The sequence below is a fragment of the Camponotus vicinus genome, unplaced genomic scaffold (assembly GCF_025532165.1).
Source record: "Camponotus vicinus isolate PSW18456_S1 unplaced genomic scaffold, iyCamVici1.0 SCAF_14, whole genome shotgun sequence".
In the NCBI taxonomy this organism is placed as follows: Eukaryota; Metazoa; Arthropoda; class Insecta; order Hymenoptera; family Formicidae; genus Camponotus; species Camponotus vicinus.
The window spans coordinates 13,645,986-13,667,266 of NW_028141950.1; the positions used below are offsets into that span (position 1 = coordinate 13,645,986).

At 38.2% G+C, this 21,281-nt stretch overlaps 2 protein-coding genes across 4 annotated transcripts in view; one reads left to right on the top strand and one right to left on the bottom strand.

Annotated features, from left to right (window-relative positions):
* Window positions 1-21,281, top strand: part of LOC145965795 (uncharacterized) — a 407,995-nt gene that overhangs the window by 42,639 nt on the left and 344,075 nt on the right. The gene's annotated exons all lie outside the window — the stretch shown is intronic.
* On the bottom strand, window positions 277-9,596 carry LOC145965600 (uncharacterized). Its single transcript, XM_083089266.1, has 5 exons — window positions 9,534-9,596; window positions 8,498-9,486; window positions 8,033-8,417; window positions 6,577-6,715; window positions 277-638 (listed from the first exon to the last, which is right to left on the bottom strand). Exons 1-5 carry the CDS (start codon window positions 9,594-9,596, stop codon window positions 277-279), a joined length of 1,938 nt encoding a protein of 645 aa, XP_082945392.1.

Genomic DNA, 21,281 nt, shown 5'->3' on the forward strand with positions numbered 1-21,281 from the left:
CACACACAAATGTATTTAGTAACACATTTATAATATATTTATATTTTTAATTGTAGAAAGAAACATTTATTTATACACCTTTCGTTGCGCTCCCATCCTTTGGCATCTCTCTCTCTCTCTTGCGCGCTAGTTGTAAGTCTCGCGATATCTTCGGCATGTGTCATTGTTCTTTCACGCTATCTCTTTCTCTCTCGCGCTTAGATAGAATAAGTATAGTAATCTCTCTCTCGCACGCGCTATGATACAAAAATGTACACGGTTAAATAATTTTATATTTTATAAAGTTATCCTATAATGTCCCCACGGTAGCGTATCGATGGTTTCAGGTACGATATACCGCTTGTCATCGTACGGACTCAGAGCAATTTTCGTCTCGCGGACGGTATACACTTTGTGCAATTTCGATCTTATACATGACTGCTGTCGCGTCATTTCGATCTCATCGTGCAAACATCGTGTGTAATCGTCGAAGGTTATATTACGCGCTACGACATTACTTTTGACGCCTTTAACCTTCTTCGTATCCTTTTTCCCGTCCACTCTCACCGCGTACATCTTTGCTCTAAGCCCGACGAATTCGGTCATTATCGCACCGTTATTTTCATCCTTCATCAAGCCCGGCACTTTTTTATTCACGAGCGGTATACCGTACGCATTGTCCGCGGCATAATCGCTCGTATCGAATCTAGCGATATCGCGCTTCATGTTCTCGTACACATCGACGCACTCGACGTGATATATTAGACTATCTGTGTCGGTGTACATTATCCAAAATGTTACGCCCGGGGGCGGGGACTAAATATCGAAGTCACGCGGTAAAGAGATCGGCCGCTCGCGGGACGCGCTAAATAAACAAGCACTTAAAGAAACTAATGAACTTTAATGCACTGCACAATTACAACACAAACGGTAACTCAGAACGTAAATACACAATATTAATAACACGGATCGGCTCGTAAGAGAAACGCGTCCACACAGCCTGACAGCTGGCTCCAGACTCAAATGACAGCCGCCGCTGTCAACAACCTCTTGACGACGGACTTCTTCTCTTTCCACGACGGACTCGACCGCGACTCGAACCAGGGATGTAACACTTGCTCTCCTCTCGAAAGATTGTCGTCCCGACAATTACGTTGTGGTAAGACTTCAAAGGAATCTCGTCGTATTTCAGCTCCCGACGTGTTTCCATGTTCTCCCTGAACTGCTGTTGCAGGTTTCCGAACCACACATCTTCTTGGGAACAAACGACTTCACAGATTCCAACAACTTCACTGATTTTCTCCTTAGAGAAAAATCTTCAGGCAAGAGGGAGGGGTATCTCGCCGTGGACCCTCCGTTCTCCCAAGAGAACTCCTCAGGCCCCTGCCTCGGCATTCGCCCGAAGACCCACGGGAAAACCACGGGTCAAAAACCGTGGGTGAGGCAGCTTAGATCCCTTTCGGTTCCGCTCAAACTTCAGTTTCTTCAACTATCTTTCTTATTTCACCTTCTTTGTCGAGCTTCTGAAAGAATTTTTAAAAAGGAGCAGAAAACTTAGCTTTTCTAAAATTAATTCTTATTAAATAGCGGGCTCCGAAAAACTCCTCCCAAAACTTTGTTCGTGAAAAGGGGCCAACCTATCGGAATGAATCACCTTACATCTGTGCCTATTCGACTTCCTTATTCCGAAGACAACATCACTAAGCTTTCTAACTATTTCATAAGGTCCCTCCCAATTACTTTGCAATTTAGGAGATTTTCGCCTTACCCTACGAGGATTATAGAACCAAACCTTTTGACCAATATTAAAATTAATTTTCCTAGCCCTTTGATCATAACGAATTTTGGAACGAAGAGATTGAAGATTCAAATGCCGCCTAGCTTCACTATGTTCGTTATTTAATCTCTTCTTCAGTCTTTGAACATAGCCTTCAGAAGAATCTTCCTCCCCTCTCTCTGGAGGGCTTCCCCGTAATAAATCCAAAGGCAACCGTAAATCGCGTGCGAAACAAAGTTCCGCAGGAGAGGCCCCCGTCGCCTCATGTTTGGAAGAACGATAAGCTAATAAATACATGGGAACCCAACTATCCCAGTCCTTCTGATCCTCCGCAACAAATTTAGCCAAATAATTCAAAATTGTTTGATGATGACGCTCGATCTGACCATCTGACTGTGGATGTAAAGCAGTCGTCCTAGTTTTCTTAATTCCCAAAAGGTGCATTATTCCCTTAAAAATATTCGATTCGAAATTTTTCCCTTGATCTGTGTGGACTTCTAAGGGGACTCCGTGGCGGGAAATAAACTGCTTCACAAAAACATCCGCTATTGTAGTAGCTTTAATACTTTTCAATGGGAAGGCTTCAACCCATTTAGTGAAACAATCGATGACCAGTAATAAATAGCGATTTCCTGTTGTAGTCATCGGAAGAGGGCCCAGTATATCCATCTGAACTCTCTCGAAAGGAGAACCCGAATCGTAAACTTGCATAGGAGATCTCCCCTTACCCGATGGACCCTTCTTCGCCACGCAGACTCTGCAGGAACGACACCAATCTTCCACATCATTCTTACAAGTAGCCCAATAAAACCGTCTTCGGATTTTCCCCAATGTTTTGTTCACTCCAAAATGGCCTCCAGAAACAGAATCATGAGCCTCCTCCATAATCTGTTTGATGAAATTCCTGGGAACGACTATCTGAAAAATCTCAGATTTGAAATTCGGAGACTCCCATTTCTTGAATAAGACTCCCTCCCTTAAAATTAACGCATCCCAATAAGACTAATAAATTTTCGCAGAAACGTCATGTTTCACCTCCTGCCAACTGGGACGTACCCTAAGTTCTTTTCCTCGCAAAAACAAAACAATAGTAGGATCCCCTTCTTGCCTTCTCCGCCACTCCTCAAGATCCTCGTCTCCCAAAATTATTCGAGCAAAAGAACTTTCCTTCAATTCCACCTTCGCGCAATACGAACAACCGAATACAGAACAAGGGCGCCTTGACAATCCATCAGCATTCTGGTGAAGATGACCCTTACGATGGACTATCTCAAATTCGTATTGCTGTAATCTTTCTAACCACCGAGCTAGTTGCCCTTCCAAATCTCTGAAAGACATCAACCATTTAAGAGAAATATGATCCGTCCGAATCTTGAATTTTCTCCCATACAAATAATGGTGGAAAGATTTTAAAGAGGCCACAATAGCCAACAATTCTCGTCGTGTAATACAATAATTCCTTTCAGCTTTATTTAACACTCGACTGTAGTAAGCAATAACCTTTTCTGTGCCATCTTGGACTTGTGACAGGACCGCCCCTATACCGTGATTGGAAGCATCCGTATCTAAGATAAATTGTCCTTGCTCCTTGGGAAAGGATAAAATCGGTGAAGAAATCAATTTCAACTCTTGAAATGCTTTTTGGCAAGAAGAAGACCATTCGAATTTTACCTGATCCTCCGTAAGGGAAAACAAAGGTTTAGCCATTAACGAGAAACCTTTAATAAACTTCCTGTAATAGGAACAAAACCCAAGAAAACTACGAAGCTGCTTCCTATTCTGAGGAATCGGCCAATCCTTTACAGCGGAGATTTTCTCAGGATCCGTGGAAATTCCTTGCTCAGAGACGATATGTCCCAAATATTTCACTTCCCTTCCAAACAGAGAACATTTTTGGGGATTAATTTTCAAATTTGCCGTACACAAGCGAAGAAAAACCTTTCTAAGATTAGACATCCCTTCTTCAAATGTCCTGCCAAAAACAATAACATCATCTAGATAAACCAAACAAACTTTCGATAGGAGATCTCGTAAAACTTTCTCCATCAGCCGCTCAAAAGTTGCTGGAGCATTGCAAAGGCCGAAAGGCATGACCCTAAACTGCCACAACCCATTACCTACAGAAAAAGCCGTCTTTTCCTTGTCCTCCGGGCTTACCTTCGTTTGCCAATTTCCTTGTCCTCCGGGCTTACCTTCGTTATACCATTCTTTAAATCAAGAGTGGAGAACCAAGAATTCCCTGATAATTGATCTAGAATATCTTCAATACGAGGCAAAGGATACGAGTCTTTTACCGTAACCGCATTCAGTTTCCTGTAATCTACGCAGAATCTAAGCGAGCCATCCTTCTTTCTCACCAAGACTACAGGGGACACCCATGGACTCCGAGATTCTTCAATGACTCCCCGTTGCCTCATCTCTTGGATGATACGCTCGACCTCCTCCCTAAGGTGTAACGGGATTCTTCGAGGAGCCTGCTTTATAGGTTTCGAATCTCCCACGTTAATCGAATGCTCCAAAATCTCACAATTCCCTGCGATTAAATTTTCTGAGAACACATCCTGAAACTCCACTAGGAAATCGACGAAAATATCTTTCTGAAAACAAGACAGATTTTTAGAGTTTTCTTCGAAAAACATTTGCAGAGAAAGGGGTACTTTTCCTTCTGAAATTCGGAAACAAGGAAATTACATTTCATCCCTTTTCTGGGGTTTCCCGAATTCTGACTCGAAGACCCTATCTAGTCCCAACTTCTCAAGAAAATCCGACCCTAATATACATTCGTCAGAAATGTTTGCCACTAACATCGGAATTTCCAAACGATACTTCCCTAATTCGATCTCAACATTAACCTTATATTTGACTGGAATGGTCTCTCCAGTCGGATATTTAAGGAAACAATTTTTGACCTCAAAACGACGCTTCGGCCCCTTAATCACTCTCTCACTTGCAACAGAAACGTCGGAGCCCGTGTCTATTTTAAATAAGCAAATCTTCCAATCAAGAAAACCTTTGTAAACAAAAGAGCTTTTCTTAGGTCTACTTATCCTAAAACATTGTTCAATTTCTGGGGCATCGGCCATTTTAGTCGAACCTGCCCCATAAAGTTCGACTAAACCTTGTTTTTCGTCAAAGACGGGCATTCTGATCGGAAGTGCCCCTCCGCGCCACATTGCCAACACTCTTTCTTCTGAAGATGGAATTTACTCTTTTTGTCTTTATAATTTGAAAACCTTTCTTTATTTCCTTCCCCTTCTTTCTTTTTATTTTCCTCAGTCTGCCCATTAAATTTATTATTTTTGTTAAATTTGTTAATTTTGTTAAGTTTATTGTTAAATTTATTGTTTTCGTTACTTTGATTAAATTGATTGAATTTATTCCTCGTAAAACTATTCTCTTGAATGACCTTTACAGCCATCGCTCTTTCCACCGCGATTTTTAAAGAAGTGATATTTTCTAACTGAAGAGTTCTTCTTAGGAAACCGTCCGATAGCGCAGCTATAAACTGGGCACAAGCGATCTTATCCCTCACTTCGTGAGAACACTCAGGGTAAGCAAGACGCGAAAGCCTCTCCAGATCTGCACCCAAAGTAGCCAAATCTTCCGAACTCTTTTGTTTTCTGTTAGTAAACTGGGTATAGTAAGTCTGAACCAAATGCCCCTCCCCGAAACGCAACTCTAACTTCGATTTCAGCTCGTCGAATTTCAGATTCTCTATTTCAAAAATCCCATCCAAAATCGAACGTGCCTTTCCCCTCAAACAAGCAGCCAAGGCCACGGTTTTCTGTGAATCGCTCCAGTTATTAGCCCGCGCTATCAAAACGAATTGAGTGAGAAACTCACGCAAGGGGACACTCCCGTCATAATTATCGGTTTTTAATTTTAGGCCCAAGCCGGGATTCGAATTTTCTAATCGCGGACTATTATAAGAAGGACTTAGGTGTTGATCCTGTCGTAATCTCCCCTCCAGACGTCGGAGCTCGCTGTCTCGTTCCCGGAGCTGCGCCTCAAATTCGGCTCGCATTTGCAAGCGTTCCTCTCGCAGCTCCCGGATCTCTCGCATCGCCGCCTGAAGCGTGATCGTCTCTGCCGACGGGCTGGGAGTCGCGGCTCGTATTCTCTTTCGTGTAGAGACGCCCGTGGCTGGATCCTGTTGCCCGATGTTTGTCGTCGACATTCTAAATTCAGAGTCCTCACAAAGTTGGCAAAATCACGTTCCGGTTAATCCTTCAGTATCCCGTCTATCCCGGACGAGCCCCCAAAATGTTACGCCCGGGGGCGGGGACTTCGATAAATATCGAAGTCACGCGGTAAAGAGATCGGCCGCTCGCGGGACGCGCTAAATAAACAAGCACTTAAAGAAACTAATGAACTTTAATGCACTGCACAATTACAACACAAACGGTAACTCAGAACGTAAATACACAATATTAATAACACGGATCGGCTCGTAAGAGAAACGCGTCCACACAGCCTGACAGCTGGCTCCAGACTCAAATGACAGCCGCCGCTGTCAACAACCTCTTGACGACGGACTTCTTCTCTTTCCACGACGGACTCGACCGCGACTCGAACCAGGGATGTAACAATCCGGCATTTGTCGCGATACAGGGGAGACATGTACTCGTAGTGAAATTCGTACAGACACTCTTTAGATATGTCGAGTATGCACATACCGACATAGATTGGTTTATAAAATTTCACTTCAAGTTTGCGTAATTCTATGGCAACCAAATTTTCCGAAAAGACGCTTCTACTATGGAAATTTGGTTTCGCTATCATTGCTTCTGCTCCGTATCGTCCGTCCCACTTTGTTAATAATTTTACATCGACGCGATTACGCACATTTTCCATCGTCTTGCCAAATACCGCGTTATTCATCAGTTTATATAAATTTTTTTCAAAATCATTTTTCGCGAGTGTTCTAAACTGTGTATTTAATTCGATATAACTGCGAAGCTACGGAGATTGTGTAAATTGTAATACGCGATGTATTTTTGTAACGCGAAGGCCGTGTCGTGTACATTGCTGTAGGTTACAGTAGTGTATCACGTAACGCTTCTTATCGTATAACGTTGCGAGGAGTTTGTCTTGCCGCTTGCCGGGCGGCTTGTCGCGTGTCGGACAAAACGGTAGGTCAGTGTGCGTATCGTGAAGATGTTGTGGGTACTCGAGATCGACTTCGAGGATATAACCCGTAGGCGAATCTAACGCGATCGATGCTACGTGAAAATTCGACACGTCATCGACCCATCGAAAATCGGCATAGGGCAACGGTTGACACATTGCCCATCCGTATAAATTATTTACATCGAAATACATCAAGTACGACGATGATTTCGATGGATCGTACGATTGTTGCATGTACTTGTTATTAGCACGCGCGTATCTGTTGGAACATTGGCTCAGACCACCGCGTTCGATAAACATGACCATGTCGATGTCGGTAAGCAATTCGAACGTAATCTTTGTATGCTTCAACATGGCATCCCACGTGTATCCGGGGAGAGTATAGTAATACGCGGGGTCGAGTCCGTAACTTTTGATGCAACTATCGCGAAAGTTTTCAAAAATATCGGCTAATAACAAGACGTCGATTTTTAGGTACAAATCGCTATATTCGCCTAACGTCCGAATGAAGAATCGCGTCCAGATATTCTCGGCGTGCGCGTAATCGCTCTCGGATATAGTTTCACCGGTCAAAGAACTGTAAAACGACTCGCGCGGTGGTAAACATGTATCTTGCAACCTGTCGACGCAATCAATGTATTCGTACGGAAAGACGCCTTTCCGTGTTAATAAACTGAAATTTTCTGCAGATAAATTTTGAAATTTCGATTTTAAAATTTTGAGTTTATCTTTCTCTAAAAAAGATGCCAATTTGTCGAGACTTGTCGTAAGAAATTTGTACGAATCGATGAAGCGTAATTTTATATAATTTTTCCAATTGTCTTGTGCGACTTTAACAGTTTTTGTAAACAAAATATATTTTTCCTTGGTTATCGGAAGTAATTCGATTTCCCTTTCGAACGCTGTGGCTATATCCTCGATAATGAAATGCGCGTCGTAACCTGATAAATTATGAAAGACTATCGGAATATATAATGGTTCTTTGTAATTTAGATTGCAATTTGAGTGCGCGGGACCCCTATATCGCCCAGTCAAATGACAATGATCGCGTACGCGTGTATCGTCTTCTTGCGTAAACGGTTTTTCGCATATATGACAATGCGTTGCGCTGTGAAATTTTTCCCACTCATCCGATGTTAAATTTACCATGGGGACATTTGTAGTCATTAAAATAGTCTTAACGCGAATTGCTAAATTTCTAAGTTCTTCGGCGAACCACGCGATACAATCAATACTGCGGCGAGAATTATAAACGGATAACGAGTTGTCGTACGAACAATGCATATAATACGCTATACTAAATACCCGATGGTGCTGGTATAAATTTTGCTGTTCTTCCTCCTCCATCTTGGCCAAAACGCATTCCAAATCGGCATAGATCACAAATGGAAGCCGCTCTTTCCTCGTGTAGTTGTTGAACTCGAGCCACTTGTCCTTATCGCTCGGCAATCGGATAGCGCAGTCGTTTATTTTTCCGCAGTCTACCGTATGTGACTGCAACTTGTCCTCCGATCCGAAATAGTGCAAGCATCTGTAAAAGAATATTTAAATTAAAGATTTATGCAATGCATTATATTTTATAATTACATAAACTATTTAAATTATACGTACCGATCGCAGATATATTTTTGATTCTTGTGTTTGCTCAACTGTGAACTGACAAGTCGGGAGAGATTCTTGATGCACGCGAAATGTCCAACGCTGTTGCCGTCTTGCACGTACAGCAAGTTCACACGTTTGTCTTTCTTGTGTTCCGAAAGACGTATCGGGACGATGCTGTTCTCTTTCTCGATGCTGTACACGTTGATGGAGATATTGTTTATATGTTCAAACTTTTTTAGTTGGTTCAACGTCATCGGAAACTCAATATTTTGTACATTTAACACTGTCGTATAGTGGGGATATGAAGATTCCCGTTCTGTATGATTTTCGGCGGGATATAGAGCGGCCACCACTGCCCACGCGAAACACGCATTGTCTCTGGATTGCACGTTAACCACCGCTTTCTTCGCCGTAATTTCTCGCGGCAATTTAATATAACATCCCGCGCGCATAGAATTATATTTATTTAGATTAACAGTCAAATTCTGTATTCGCGACAATGCCCAACCACTATCGCGTTCCTGAAATTCTTCCAACGATGCTAGGGTGGGCTCGATAACGCGACGCTCATACCACTCGTGTAAATCGGACGTGCGAAAGAGTTCACAGTTTCTCGTATTGATACTTTTATTCGCACGCTTATCACCCGACACAAATTCACCGTTGAATATAGTGTTCACTTTTACACTGTTGTGTGTTTTTATAACGTCTTGCACTTGCTCGAGCACGATGTCTTTGGCATCCTCGAGAAATTGACGAGGTTCGATATAGTTTGCGTTAATCACAGCACTGGTCAGAATACGGCTATCGAACGCGGTATCGATCTCTCGCCAAACGAGTCTTTCCGCGTTATTGTTGCCGCTGTAATCACCACCGCTGGATATAAACCGTCTCTGCAATCGAGTCTTTGCACCTTCGAGTCGCGCGATTTTAGCCACCAGAGACTGTCTACTTCCGATCGAGAGTCGCGGACGCTTGACACGGCTGCGTTCTTCGAGCTGTTTGATAAATTCCTCGCAACGCTGCAGCCATGCAAAATACTCGCCCAAGGTGGCAATTTGGCGGGACTGCTCCACCAGTCGCGTTCAGTCTGCTCGATGTTTTCCATTTTCTTCCTGTCTTTTTCACACTTTTAAAACACTACGTCACAGTTTTCTATGGAGCACTTGCAACAAGTAACTGCTCTTTTCGACCGATCTATGCGCTCTCAATTCGTACTATGGTTTAACACGGTAGCAGTCCTCAATATATATTTCGTCCAACCCTTTGTTCCTATTCAACGTATGATGAAATTTTCTCCGAAACGTTGATAAGCGCAACTTCCAAGATCCCCATCCCTCAGATAATTCTTCGAAATATCTATCGTAGTATTAGATATCTGTTTATAAATTCCAGCGGCCGAGTATCGGCGCTCGTAATTCCGCGTATGGGGATGGTACCGCCAAAGAAAAGGTAATCTTAGCAGCCCTAAGATAAAAGACATCGTAGTATTAGATATCTGTTTATAAATTCCAGCGGCCGGACATCGGCGCTCACCGTAATGCAATATCCACATGTCCCGACGCGTTAGTCAGCCTCAAAATCTAATCCTCTTCAAAGGAACGCCATTTGTTATATTGTTTATAAATTCGCGCGACGCGTAATTCAATGCGAGAGAAAGATAAGGATACGTCCAACGGAAAAAAATCTAGAATTACTTATATTGGGGGGGTGAGGGGGTGAGAAGGGGGTGAGGGATACCGCAAAAGCTGTTACTTATATTGGGGGTGAGGGGGTGTGTACCGGGGAGAGCTATTTTGTTTGCGAAAACATGTCCCGACGCGTTAGGGTATGTAATACAATATTTTACTTATCATTGCGATAAAATTACTTATCATTGCGATAACCGGGTAATATAATATTACTTATACTTGCGATAAACATCCAATTCTCCTAATATATGTATTTCATCTAATCCTTTCTTATCTTTAAAACAAAGGCGCAAAGCAGCCGAACATCGGCGCTGATACGCGTTGCATTCCTTCCGAGAAAAAATCGTTGAAGATGATTCTGGGGGTCGCCATTTGTTTATATTGTTTATAAATTCGCGCGACGAGTAATTCAATGCGAGAGAGAGAGAGATAAGGATACGTCCAACGGAAAAAAATCTAGAATTACTTATATTGGGTGTGAGGGGGTGAGGAGGGGGGGATACCGCGAGAGCTGTTACTTATATTGGGGTGAGGGTGTACCGGGGAGGTCTCCCCCGCGCGACGTCATTACCCCCCCCCCCGCGTGACGTCATTACCCCACCCCGCGTGATGTTATTACCCCCCCGCGTGACGTCATTACCCCCCGCCCCTCACCTCCCCCTGAGATCCCTGGGTTAGAAACCGCCTAGTATCAACTACTGATAATATAAAAGTTAACATAAATATATTGCAGGTAGTACAAGCATCGCGTATTGGTGGTAAAAACTCGTATGAATTCGTAAAACGAAATTTGAACCAACTTTTAAGTAATAACCTGGGTAAAAAATACAGTTGGTTTGGGAAGAAACAGAAAAAAAAATTTCATGAATTGAAATTAGCGAAAATGTTAATGGGTAAGTAATTAATAATGTCTAAATAATTTAAAAATTAAAAGTTTTCTTCTTGTTCCATTTTTCTAGATTTTGAGTTTGCTTCTTTATTTATTGACGTTTTATAAAGATTATATAGTTTACTTCATCAAATCTGATAATCTCTCTGATATTGTGTAGAATATACGTATATTAGAAAGCTTGCAAGTCATTTTAATGAACACAATGTTTGTGAAATGGTGCACAACTCAAAACGCAATAATAAGGCGAAAATCTCTAAAACTTATTGATTTAAAAACATTTTTATTATTGCTCGACATATATTTTTATGTTTCAGCTGCAGGAGAAGCATACAATGCGTCCTTTACTAGAAAAGATTTGGAAGAGTCTACACAAAAATGGCTACAAAGAGCTAAAGAAAGATATGACGCAAGTGAAAAAAAATTGCAGAGAGAACAGAATAATCGTACAGACTAAATGAAATATGATTAAGATAATATAATATAGGTTAATATAATATAATATAATATAGTTTATACACTAAAAAGTTTATATACCAAAAGTTTATATACTAAAAAGTTTATAATTAAAATAATTTATATTTTGTTTTAAATAATTTGTTAAATATTCTTTTGCGATAAATATTTTTTAACGCAAAAAATAAATAAATAGATTTAAAAAATTACCTAATTAGTTGTTGTTTTTCTAATTAAAATTTATAACTAAAAATTATATCCAAAATCAGTCTGTAATAAGTCCAAAATTAGGTATATAGCGGACATTCTGTGTACGTACAAAGTTGTGACAAACGTACATCTTATGAACATCCATAGAATGTCCGGCGGACCTTACTTGGACTTTATTTGTATGTCCAAATGTCCACAAGCGAATGTTCATTGGATGTACAATGGATATCCTTGTGCTATCTAGGATATACATTTGAATGTCACACGAGTTGGGGTACTCACATAGCACAAAACGTCCTGTAGATGTTCATTTTATATCCATTTTACATCCGTATGTCCATGGATATGAAATGAACATCCATGGTATATCCAATATGAGACATCCATCAATGGACAATATTTAGATATCCACAGAATGTCCAGTCTTGGACGTCAAATCCCATATAGCATAAGATCTCCGTAGAATATCCTTATTTGATCGGAATGATCTCAAATATATATAGTGATTCAGACTAATTTACCTGAGGATTACCTGAGGATATTTCTAATTGTCATATATACATATACATATATATATATTTTACTTATTTATTTTTAAAGTATTTATTAACTTTATTTTATCTACTATATATATATATATATATATATATATATATATATCTAAATGTATTTTATTTTTTAATATATTTATTATAAGTTCCCGCCAAGTTATCGTTGGCGAGAAATCGGCTAGCTTCGGCTATACTCGGTTCGTTACGGTTACACGTTGCTCGCGTCCAAAAAATGGCATCACTGCATGTTGACCAGAAGTCTTGTCTTGCCGGCCAAAGAGTGTTATTGAGTGTCGAGAGATCGGTTTTGATGAGCAGCTAGTGTTTAGGATCTTGATTGACTGTCGTACTTGTACGGATGAATTATATCCGTGGTACTCTACAGTGAATTCTGCGAGAGATCGTTAACGCGTGCATATACCGTCGTGGCATACACGTGTGATATAGTGCGCGGCAGAAGGGCATAGAAGCCATCTTAACTGCATTTTTTCTTTATATGTTTTTTTATTCTCTTTGTCTCGGCTGATATGCAGCAATTGATATATTAAACTTATTGTGCCAAAGACTTGTAAATAGTGTATATATATGTATATAAGTGTAATACGAAACTTGTCGTATATATCATATACCCAGATAGCCAAATGCAACGAGATTGCTGTCATGTTGCCAATAATCGTTGAAGCAACTAATTTTAACAAACTAGAGACAAGGTGAGACAGCATTGTCTGTTACGTTGAACTCACATGAATTCATGTGCTAATAACAGCAAATTGATTGCAACGTGTCAGCATAAATTTGATATTCGCAAAGAAATGATTCGTGACAGCAACTTAACGACAAATCGTGTTGTTACTTTGTCATCCGTGATTATCAGCATATTGACTACAAATTGACGGCAACTTGAAGGCAATTTGTTATCATCGGTATGTCATCGGCAATTAAAGCATGTTAATAGCAACAAGTCGACAATATATGTCAAGTAATAAATGCTACATATGATGATAACATGATAATAAAATATACTGTACAATTCTGTGCACGCTGCTGCTGCGCACTGTAAATATTTTGAAATAACACCATTTATATAAAAGTTAATAAAATATTCTCTATTAACTTTCATATAAACGGTGTTATTTCAAAATATTTACAGTGCGCAGCAACAGCATGCATAGAATGGTAGAGCACATCTTGTTATCATATTATTAACATATGTAGCATTTATTATTTAATATATAATAATAAATTTAATATTTTTGAAACCAAAACTTATATTCAGAAATGTAATGCTTCTTTGCAAAATGATAATAAAATTATATCAGAAATATTTGTAAAATCGATTTCAAGACACTTAAATTGTATCAAAAACGCTTTTAATATATAATTCGGATTATCATTTTGCGCGAAAAATGACATTTCCTGACATGAGTTGCCGTATCAAAAAAGCTTAATTTATCGTTCTCTATTAATCTTCCAACGTTATATTGGTGTTGTTTCAAAATATCTTAAATGTTATAACAAATATGTTAAATACATAACAAAATTTTTAAATTTATTATATGTGTGATTTTTTAACAAATATATAAACAAACATATCATAATTAAAAGCAATTTATTCATACAAACTTTGTTAGATATAGATGTAAATAACATTGGGTATCATTAATCAATAATTGGAGAAGTGGAAAAAATGAAATATTTTTTTTTCACAGAATTTTGACTTTTAAGAATGCACAAAAATATTATAACCTAATAATAAAAACTATTGTAATATATTGTATATATTATCGAAAGAATTTCAGTTGTGAGCGCCGTCATCTGCATCGTCTATGTTGTATGTATTCTGCGGTTCACCAAGCAAATAATTTTCTGCTTCGCATTGCAATCGCTGACGTCATCCTCTTTCCTCTCTATTTATTCTTCTCACTATATTTCGGTTTCTTTGTTTTCCAAAAGGTACTGCCTTTGCCACCTCTCGGAAAAATTCATCTCTCAATGGTCGTGGAAAATGCGAATTCATACATACTGCATCTAAATAAAATAAATAAAATAGATAACACATTGATTCATAAGCTTTTTGAATAAAATAAATTGTTCAATATATTAATTATAGATAATCACATATTTCAGACAAAATAACTTCTTTCAAATATAATTATTTTAAATATATTGTTATGTCGCGAGCGGCACGGGATGTGGGGAGCAGTCGGGAGATATGGTATATCTCAGGCCGCCGAGGATCAGGAGCCGTGGTGTCGGCTGTTTTAATAATTTGCAATGTTTTTCTATAAATTAATTATACCTTGTATTTGGTTCTTCGAAATACACATTAATTTACACAGGAGCCTTTCTACGCTGATTTAGTAAGTCTTGTCGCCTTGCCCTTCGTCTTCGATAGTATTCGTTAAAATTATCGGTTCGCACTTAACACGGATTACACTTGCTGTCCTACTGTTTTTTGCTCCTCCGGTGGTTCGTATTTAAACCCTTGTTTGAGGAGATTTTTTGAGAGGGGGCCGCTTAGTAACATGGCCACACGGGGTCATGGTGCGGTCAAATTGAAGTGCAAGCGAAGATGATTTGGTGTCGAAATCCTTCGTTGCACTTCCGCGTTTATTGGCGAATTCGCTGGTGGTTCGCTGAGACAGTGACTTTGTGAGGTGAATGCTCGATATCGCATTTAGCAATAATATTTATTTAGCAATAATAATTTGCTAACGTTTAATATTTTAATCATGTACGGGTTATAGTCTGTGAGACTATAACATTCCTCCCCCGTTAAAAAAGAAAAACGGAGGTTGAAACGAGGTTTTTCTATAATTTTTCAATCTTAAATATAATATAATGTTTTTTACCCGTTTTACAATGTTGATTACAATCGTTTCTTACATCTAGCCTCTATATATATATATATATATATATATATATATATTTAGAAAAATAAAATAAAATAAACATATATATATATATATATATATATATATATATATATATGTTTATTTTATTTTATTTTTCTAAAACCGTGTGCTTCTACTTCTTTTTAAGATCGGTCTAGGCATTCCGTATGCTTGATATCTGTCGATTTCATCTACTAACAGTTGTTTGTTTAGGTTTATTTTTCCTATTTTGGATAATTATCCATATTATTAATATTATAATAATTATGGTGGTTATTCCGCTGGATGCCATTGGGTAAATAAATTGTTTTTGTTTGAAGAAATTATTTTTGTTATTCTTTAAATCGTTATTTATTTCTTCTAAGTTATTGTTTACATTTTTTAACTCTAATGGATCATGTATTATGTTTTTAAGTTGGTCGTCATTATCTCTTTTATTTGAAACTGTTATATTAAATTCTGGTAAGAATGTTTTTATAATTGTACTGTATGTGCTTGTTTCTGTTTGTAGCGTCATGTCTGTAGTTGTCATCTTACAATTGTCGTGTAGAGTAATTCGACCTGATTTTTTTATTATCCTCTTGTATTCAGGATACGTATTACATGTTATCGTGATTTGCTGCTCGGAGGCGGTTGAATATAGCCAGGAGTGTGGCTGTCGTAATGTGATCCATATTGTGCGGGTCGCTATCATATGGCCTATGTTACAATTTTCGTGGTACTTTTGTCTTTGTGTATATATTTTGATTTCGCATGGTGTATTTTCGCTTACATGATAGATCGGCTGATTTTTTTCGCATAGGTATATGTTATTATTATTAATACATTCGTCTAAATCTTGTTTTGTTAAAATTAAGTATGTACGTGTTTCTTTATTTGTAGCTATTAGTTTATTAGTTATTTCTGTATACATGAATTTATTTTCATAATTAAGTGTTGGTAACGGAATTACATTTAAAACGTCAAACATTGGTTGCGTAATTATTGGGAACTTTAAGATCGTGTATATATTTGTTTTATCGCTGTACGCGCTTACTTTTATATAACTCTCGATCGTTAGCCATTCGTCAATTTTTATATCGAATAGAAAGTAGCTACCTCGTGGTAATTGTAATACCGCTTCTTTTAAATGAAATATAATTTCGTTTATCGGCGTTAACAGGGGATGCATTATGCCTTTCTGAACATGTGTCAGATATTCTAAAATGTCTTTCGCATCTCTCACTAAATCTATTATCATTGCTATAATGACAGTAAAGTGTTCGTCGATCTCTTCGCGTGTAGTGTATTCCAGAATATAATGATTTATTAATTTACCGTTGTAATCTAATATGTTTTCTAGTTTGTTTAAGTGAATTATGGTAGTATTTAAAACTTTGATTTGGTTTTTTGCGGCGTGTTGTAATACTTGTTGGTTGTTCTATAATAATTGTATCTGTTCGTTTATTAAATGTCTGTCGTTTGCGTCCATGATTCCAAATAAGGATTTTGTTATTGAACCTATTCCGTCAATGAGGCCTCTTCGTTTGTTTGTTGGCGTCTTATATAAGGTGTTTATTAATGTTATTATTTTGGCTAACGTATTAGAATCATTATTGATAATGTGTTTTAAATTATCACATGTTCGTTTTATATTAGTTTCGGTTCTTATGTTATCGCACATTTCGTTTGTTTGTTTTATATATTTATTTATTTGCCAAGTCCTATCATTTAGCTCTGTTATATCTAATTTGATGACGAGTTTCCATGTCTTCTGGATTTGATGTAGGTATCCAATCTTCTCGTAATAAATTCCTGGAGTGCGATCAAATTCTGTCACTTCAAACGGAAGACGGGTTTCGTCTTGCTTAGCGAGAACGGGGTTGATCCCTATTGTTAATGTTCTGTAATAATTTATATTAAGTATTATATTATGCACTCTGCGAGTGTCATATTCTTTTGTTTCTAAGAATGATTTTAGTTTTCCTTGACTAGCTCTGCTATATTTTATACTCTTTTGCGAGCTTCAGTCTCTCGCTGTCTCCCTGACGAGAAGTTTCTCCGATTGATTTCTCTCTCTTTTTTTGTATAATGTCTTGCGTTAACGCATTTGTACATCATAAGTGTGTTGTGGTGTCTCCTTGACCGCGTGATCGGTCACCTATTTATATTCGTGGGGATGATTTGCCTTCGGACCCACTTTTTAGGGCGTTTTTGCGCGTTTACGGCTCGAATGAGCCGTACGGCTTAACTGTACACGTAAATTTGATTACGGGGGAACGCGTAGTGCAGCGGGTGATGCCTACGTCCCCTGAGGAGCTGCCCGGGCTGTGGGCATATTTGAAGTTAGCCCGTCATCTTGACGCCATCCGGTTTGATGAAATCGAGTCCAAGCGGCGGGGTGACAAGATCCGTGCGTTTTTCAAACTTGGACCAGGTCCGGAGCGCCCCTTGCAGCCTCCCCTTCGGTGAGTCTATTTTAATTTTCTATAAATAGCTTTAATTTGTTTATATGTATGCGTACTGCTTTTCTTCTTCTTTGTATTGTATAGTTTACGTCTGAATTTTTTTCTATAATCGTGTATGGTCCTGTCCATAATGATTCGAGCTTTTTCGATCGTCCTCGTCGTAACGTTTCGTCGTACATTAGTACTTTATCTCCTATTTTAAAATGAGCTTCTTTTGTGTGTTTTTGTCATAGTTCTTTTTAGCTTTTTCTTTTTCTTCTTTGACATGTTCTTTCGCGAGTTGATTAGTTGCTCTCAATCTTTCTTTTAACTCTTGCGCATAATCGTCGTAATTATACGTCGGTTTAGGCGGTTTTGTCAATGCTGTCGGAATTTCGGCTTGATGTCCGTACACCAATTCGAAGGGTGTATATCCTGTAGCAGTATGCGGTGTTATATTATAAGTAAACATCGCGAACGGTATCCATTCGTCACAGTCCGTTTGATCTTCGTTTATATAGTGTCGTAGATACTCGGCTAATGTGCGATGCGATCGTTCTAACGCGCCGTTGCTTTCCGGGTGATACGCGGTTGTTTGAATTTTGTTTATTTTTAATAATTTGCAAGTATTTTTAAATATCTCGCTCATAAAATTAGTTCCTTGATCCGTTAGAATTTTTTCCGGTATTCCGTATTCAAGTATTATTTTTGTAACAAATTCTTTACTAATTGTATTCGCTTCTTGATTCGGAATCGGTATTGCCTTGCTAAATTTTGTTAAATTATCTTGAAAGGTTAATAAATATTTATTTCCGTTAGTCGTAATTGTTAGCGGTCCGACTATATCTAATGCGCATTTTTCAAACGGTTTATTGGGCGTATCCGTAATTATTAACGGCACTTTATTTTTCCGTGATAATTTGTTTTTCTGGCAAGATTCACATTTTGCTATATATTGTTCGACATCTTTTGTTAGACCTTTTCAATTATGTTGAAGTCGAATTCTTTTTATTGTTCGTTCGATTCCTTGATGCCCCCCTATAGGTGCATCATGATATTCGGCTAAAATTTGTTTTTTCTCTGTTTCCGAATATATCTTTATGTTATCTGTGTTGGTTTCTTCTTTTCCTTCTTCTGTTTCTATTAATAAAATGGCTTGGTCATCCTCTTCTGTGGATGGTTCCGGTATCGCGTTGCGGCTTAAGGCGTCGGCATTCGCGTTATCTCGTCCGGCTTTATGTATAATTTCATAATCATACTCTTCGAGTTTTAATCTCCGTCGGATTAATCTCGATCCGGGGTCATTTACATTAAATAACCATATTAACGGTTTATGGTCAGTTATTATTTTGAATTTTGTTCCGTAAACATACGGTCTGAAATGTTTTACTGCCCAAACGATAGCTAATAATTCCTTTTCGGTTGTATTATAGTTTTGCTCTGCTTTTGTCAGTACTCTGCTGGCGTAAGCAATCGGTCGGTCGTTGCCTACCTTTCCCTGTGATAACACTGCTCCGATTGCATAGTCGGAGGCATCAGTGGTCACAATAAATTCTTCTGTGAAGTCGGGATATTTCAGCACTGGTGCAGTCATTAATTTTTCTTTTAGTCCTTCGAATGCCGCTTGCTGCTCCGTTGTCCATTCGAATTTTTCTGTTTTCTTGGTTAACTTTGTGAGCGGCTTAGCGATTCGCGAGAAATTTTCTATAAATTTCCTATAGTATCCCGCTAGCCCTATAAAAGATTGAACATCCTTGACCTTTTTTTGGGATCGGAAATTCTTTTATTGCGGTTAATTTTGACGGATCGGGTGATATTCCATTTTCTGAAATTATATGTCCCAGATAAATTACTTCTTTGCGCAAAAATTCGCATTTATCGGGTTGCAACTTTAGATTAGATTTTCGTAATTTTTGTAACACTTCTTTAAGTCGTAATAATGAGAGGAATCAATTGGTGTAAAGAAAACACATAGTTGTTTTTAAGAAAAAATATGGAATTGTTAATTGCAAATTACATATTTAATCAATTGGTCTAAAGAAAACACATAGTTGTTTTGAAGAAAAAATATGTAATTTGCAATTAACAATTCCATATTTTTTCTTAAAAACAACTATGTGTTTTCTTTACACCAATTGATTCCTCTCATTATTTTGTACGTAAAAGTATTAAGGTAAGATAATCGAAAAATGAATATTTTACAAGATATTTTACGGTTTATGTAAAATTAAGAAATTATTTCAAGCCTCATAACTCAAAAAGTACTTAACGAAAAGGTACTTAATTATAGTGTTTTGGAAAGCTCTCGAGATAAGCTACAAGAGTTTGCAAAAATATATAGGGTGTTCCATTTAAAAAAATTGAAGTGACCTTCACGTGACCTTCAAATGACTCTTCAAGGTCAAACCAATGGTACAGTCTTATGGCCCCCTCGAAACCAAACAACTTTTGCCTGAAACATTTTTTTCTAAAATGCACCGTTTGTGAGATATTTAGGTGTATCCAGACTTTTGGCGCACCCTGTATAATAATAATAATAATAAAAGATATAAAACATAAAATTTTAAAAATATAATAATTATAATAATAATATAATAATAATGATATAAAATAAAAAAAAATATATATAAGGGGGAGGGGGCGATGCGCCGGGCTAAAGGGAGGCCGCTCCTGGAACAGAAAAAGAGACATTTCATTAGTTTTTAATAATTTATTGTAAGATACTTTTCATGTAATATAAATTGAAAGTTACTTACAATTTATGTTTCTTGAAAGAAGAGTTCGTTACGCGTCGCCGAATTCTCGCTCTGAGTAGGCAGCATATAATAAGGTTCCAGCAAATCCTCTCGTTGCTCTTCTATATTAGGAGGTTCAGACGGTAAAAAATGTATCTTCCATATTTCCATTCGGTATTATATACTATGATGGACATATTATCCACATCATATTCTTGCTTCTTGAGGGTACGGAACGTATGACAGTATTCCTGGTAACAATCCTTGCAGTCTAGGACAGATCTTATCACCGTTACCTCCGTGCCACAGTGACAGCACCTGAACGGTGTAAACGGTCCCTCGAAGAACCCGTAGAAATAATTATGTTTTAATGCATAATTTCGATAAAATCCGTACCGACAATCCTTGCAGTAGTGTCGGTTTCGACGTCGGTAGGATTCGGTCCAGAAACATTTTGCAATGTGTATTCTCGGGAGATCGGAGTGAAAGCGTGGATCGGACCTCGGTTTGTATGGTTTAGGAATACACATAATTTTGTCTCTTCTTCACTTTTCTTCCTCACACACTCTCTACAACTTTGTGACAAGCACAGAACAACGAAAGAAATAATATTCTAATGTCGCAGACTCCTCTTCATTATATATCTTTTAATATCTTTTGTCTCATTCCAACTAGAGCATCACGTCTCATCTACCTAAGCATTTCTCTACATCTTTAGCGGAGCGTGTTGAGAAAAGTATAACTATTCTTATTCGTATGGAAGGAAAGAATTAAAATCACAGATGGAATAAAAATAATTATTTATTGCACACATCGTAAAGAATATCATAGATAAATGTATCGAAAGTAACGGACTCGACCCCGCGTATTACTATACTCTCCCCGGATACACGTGGGATGCCATGTTGAAGCAAACGAAAATTACGTTCGAGCTGCTTACC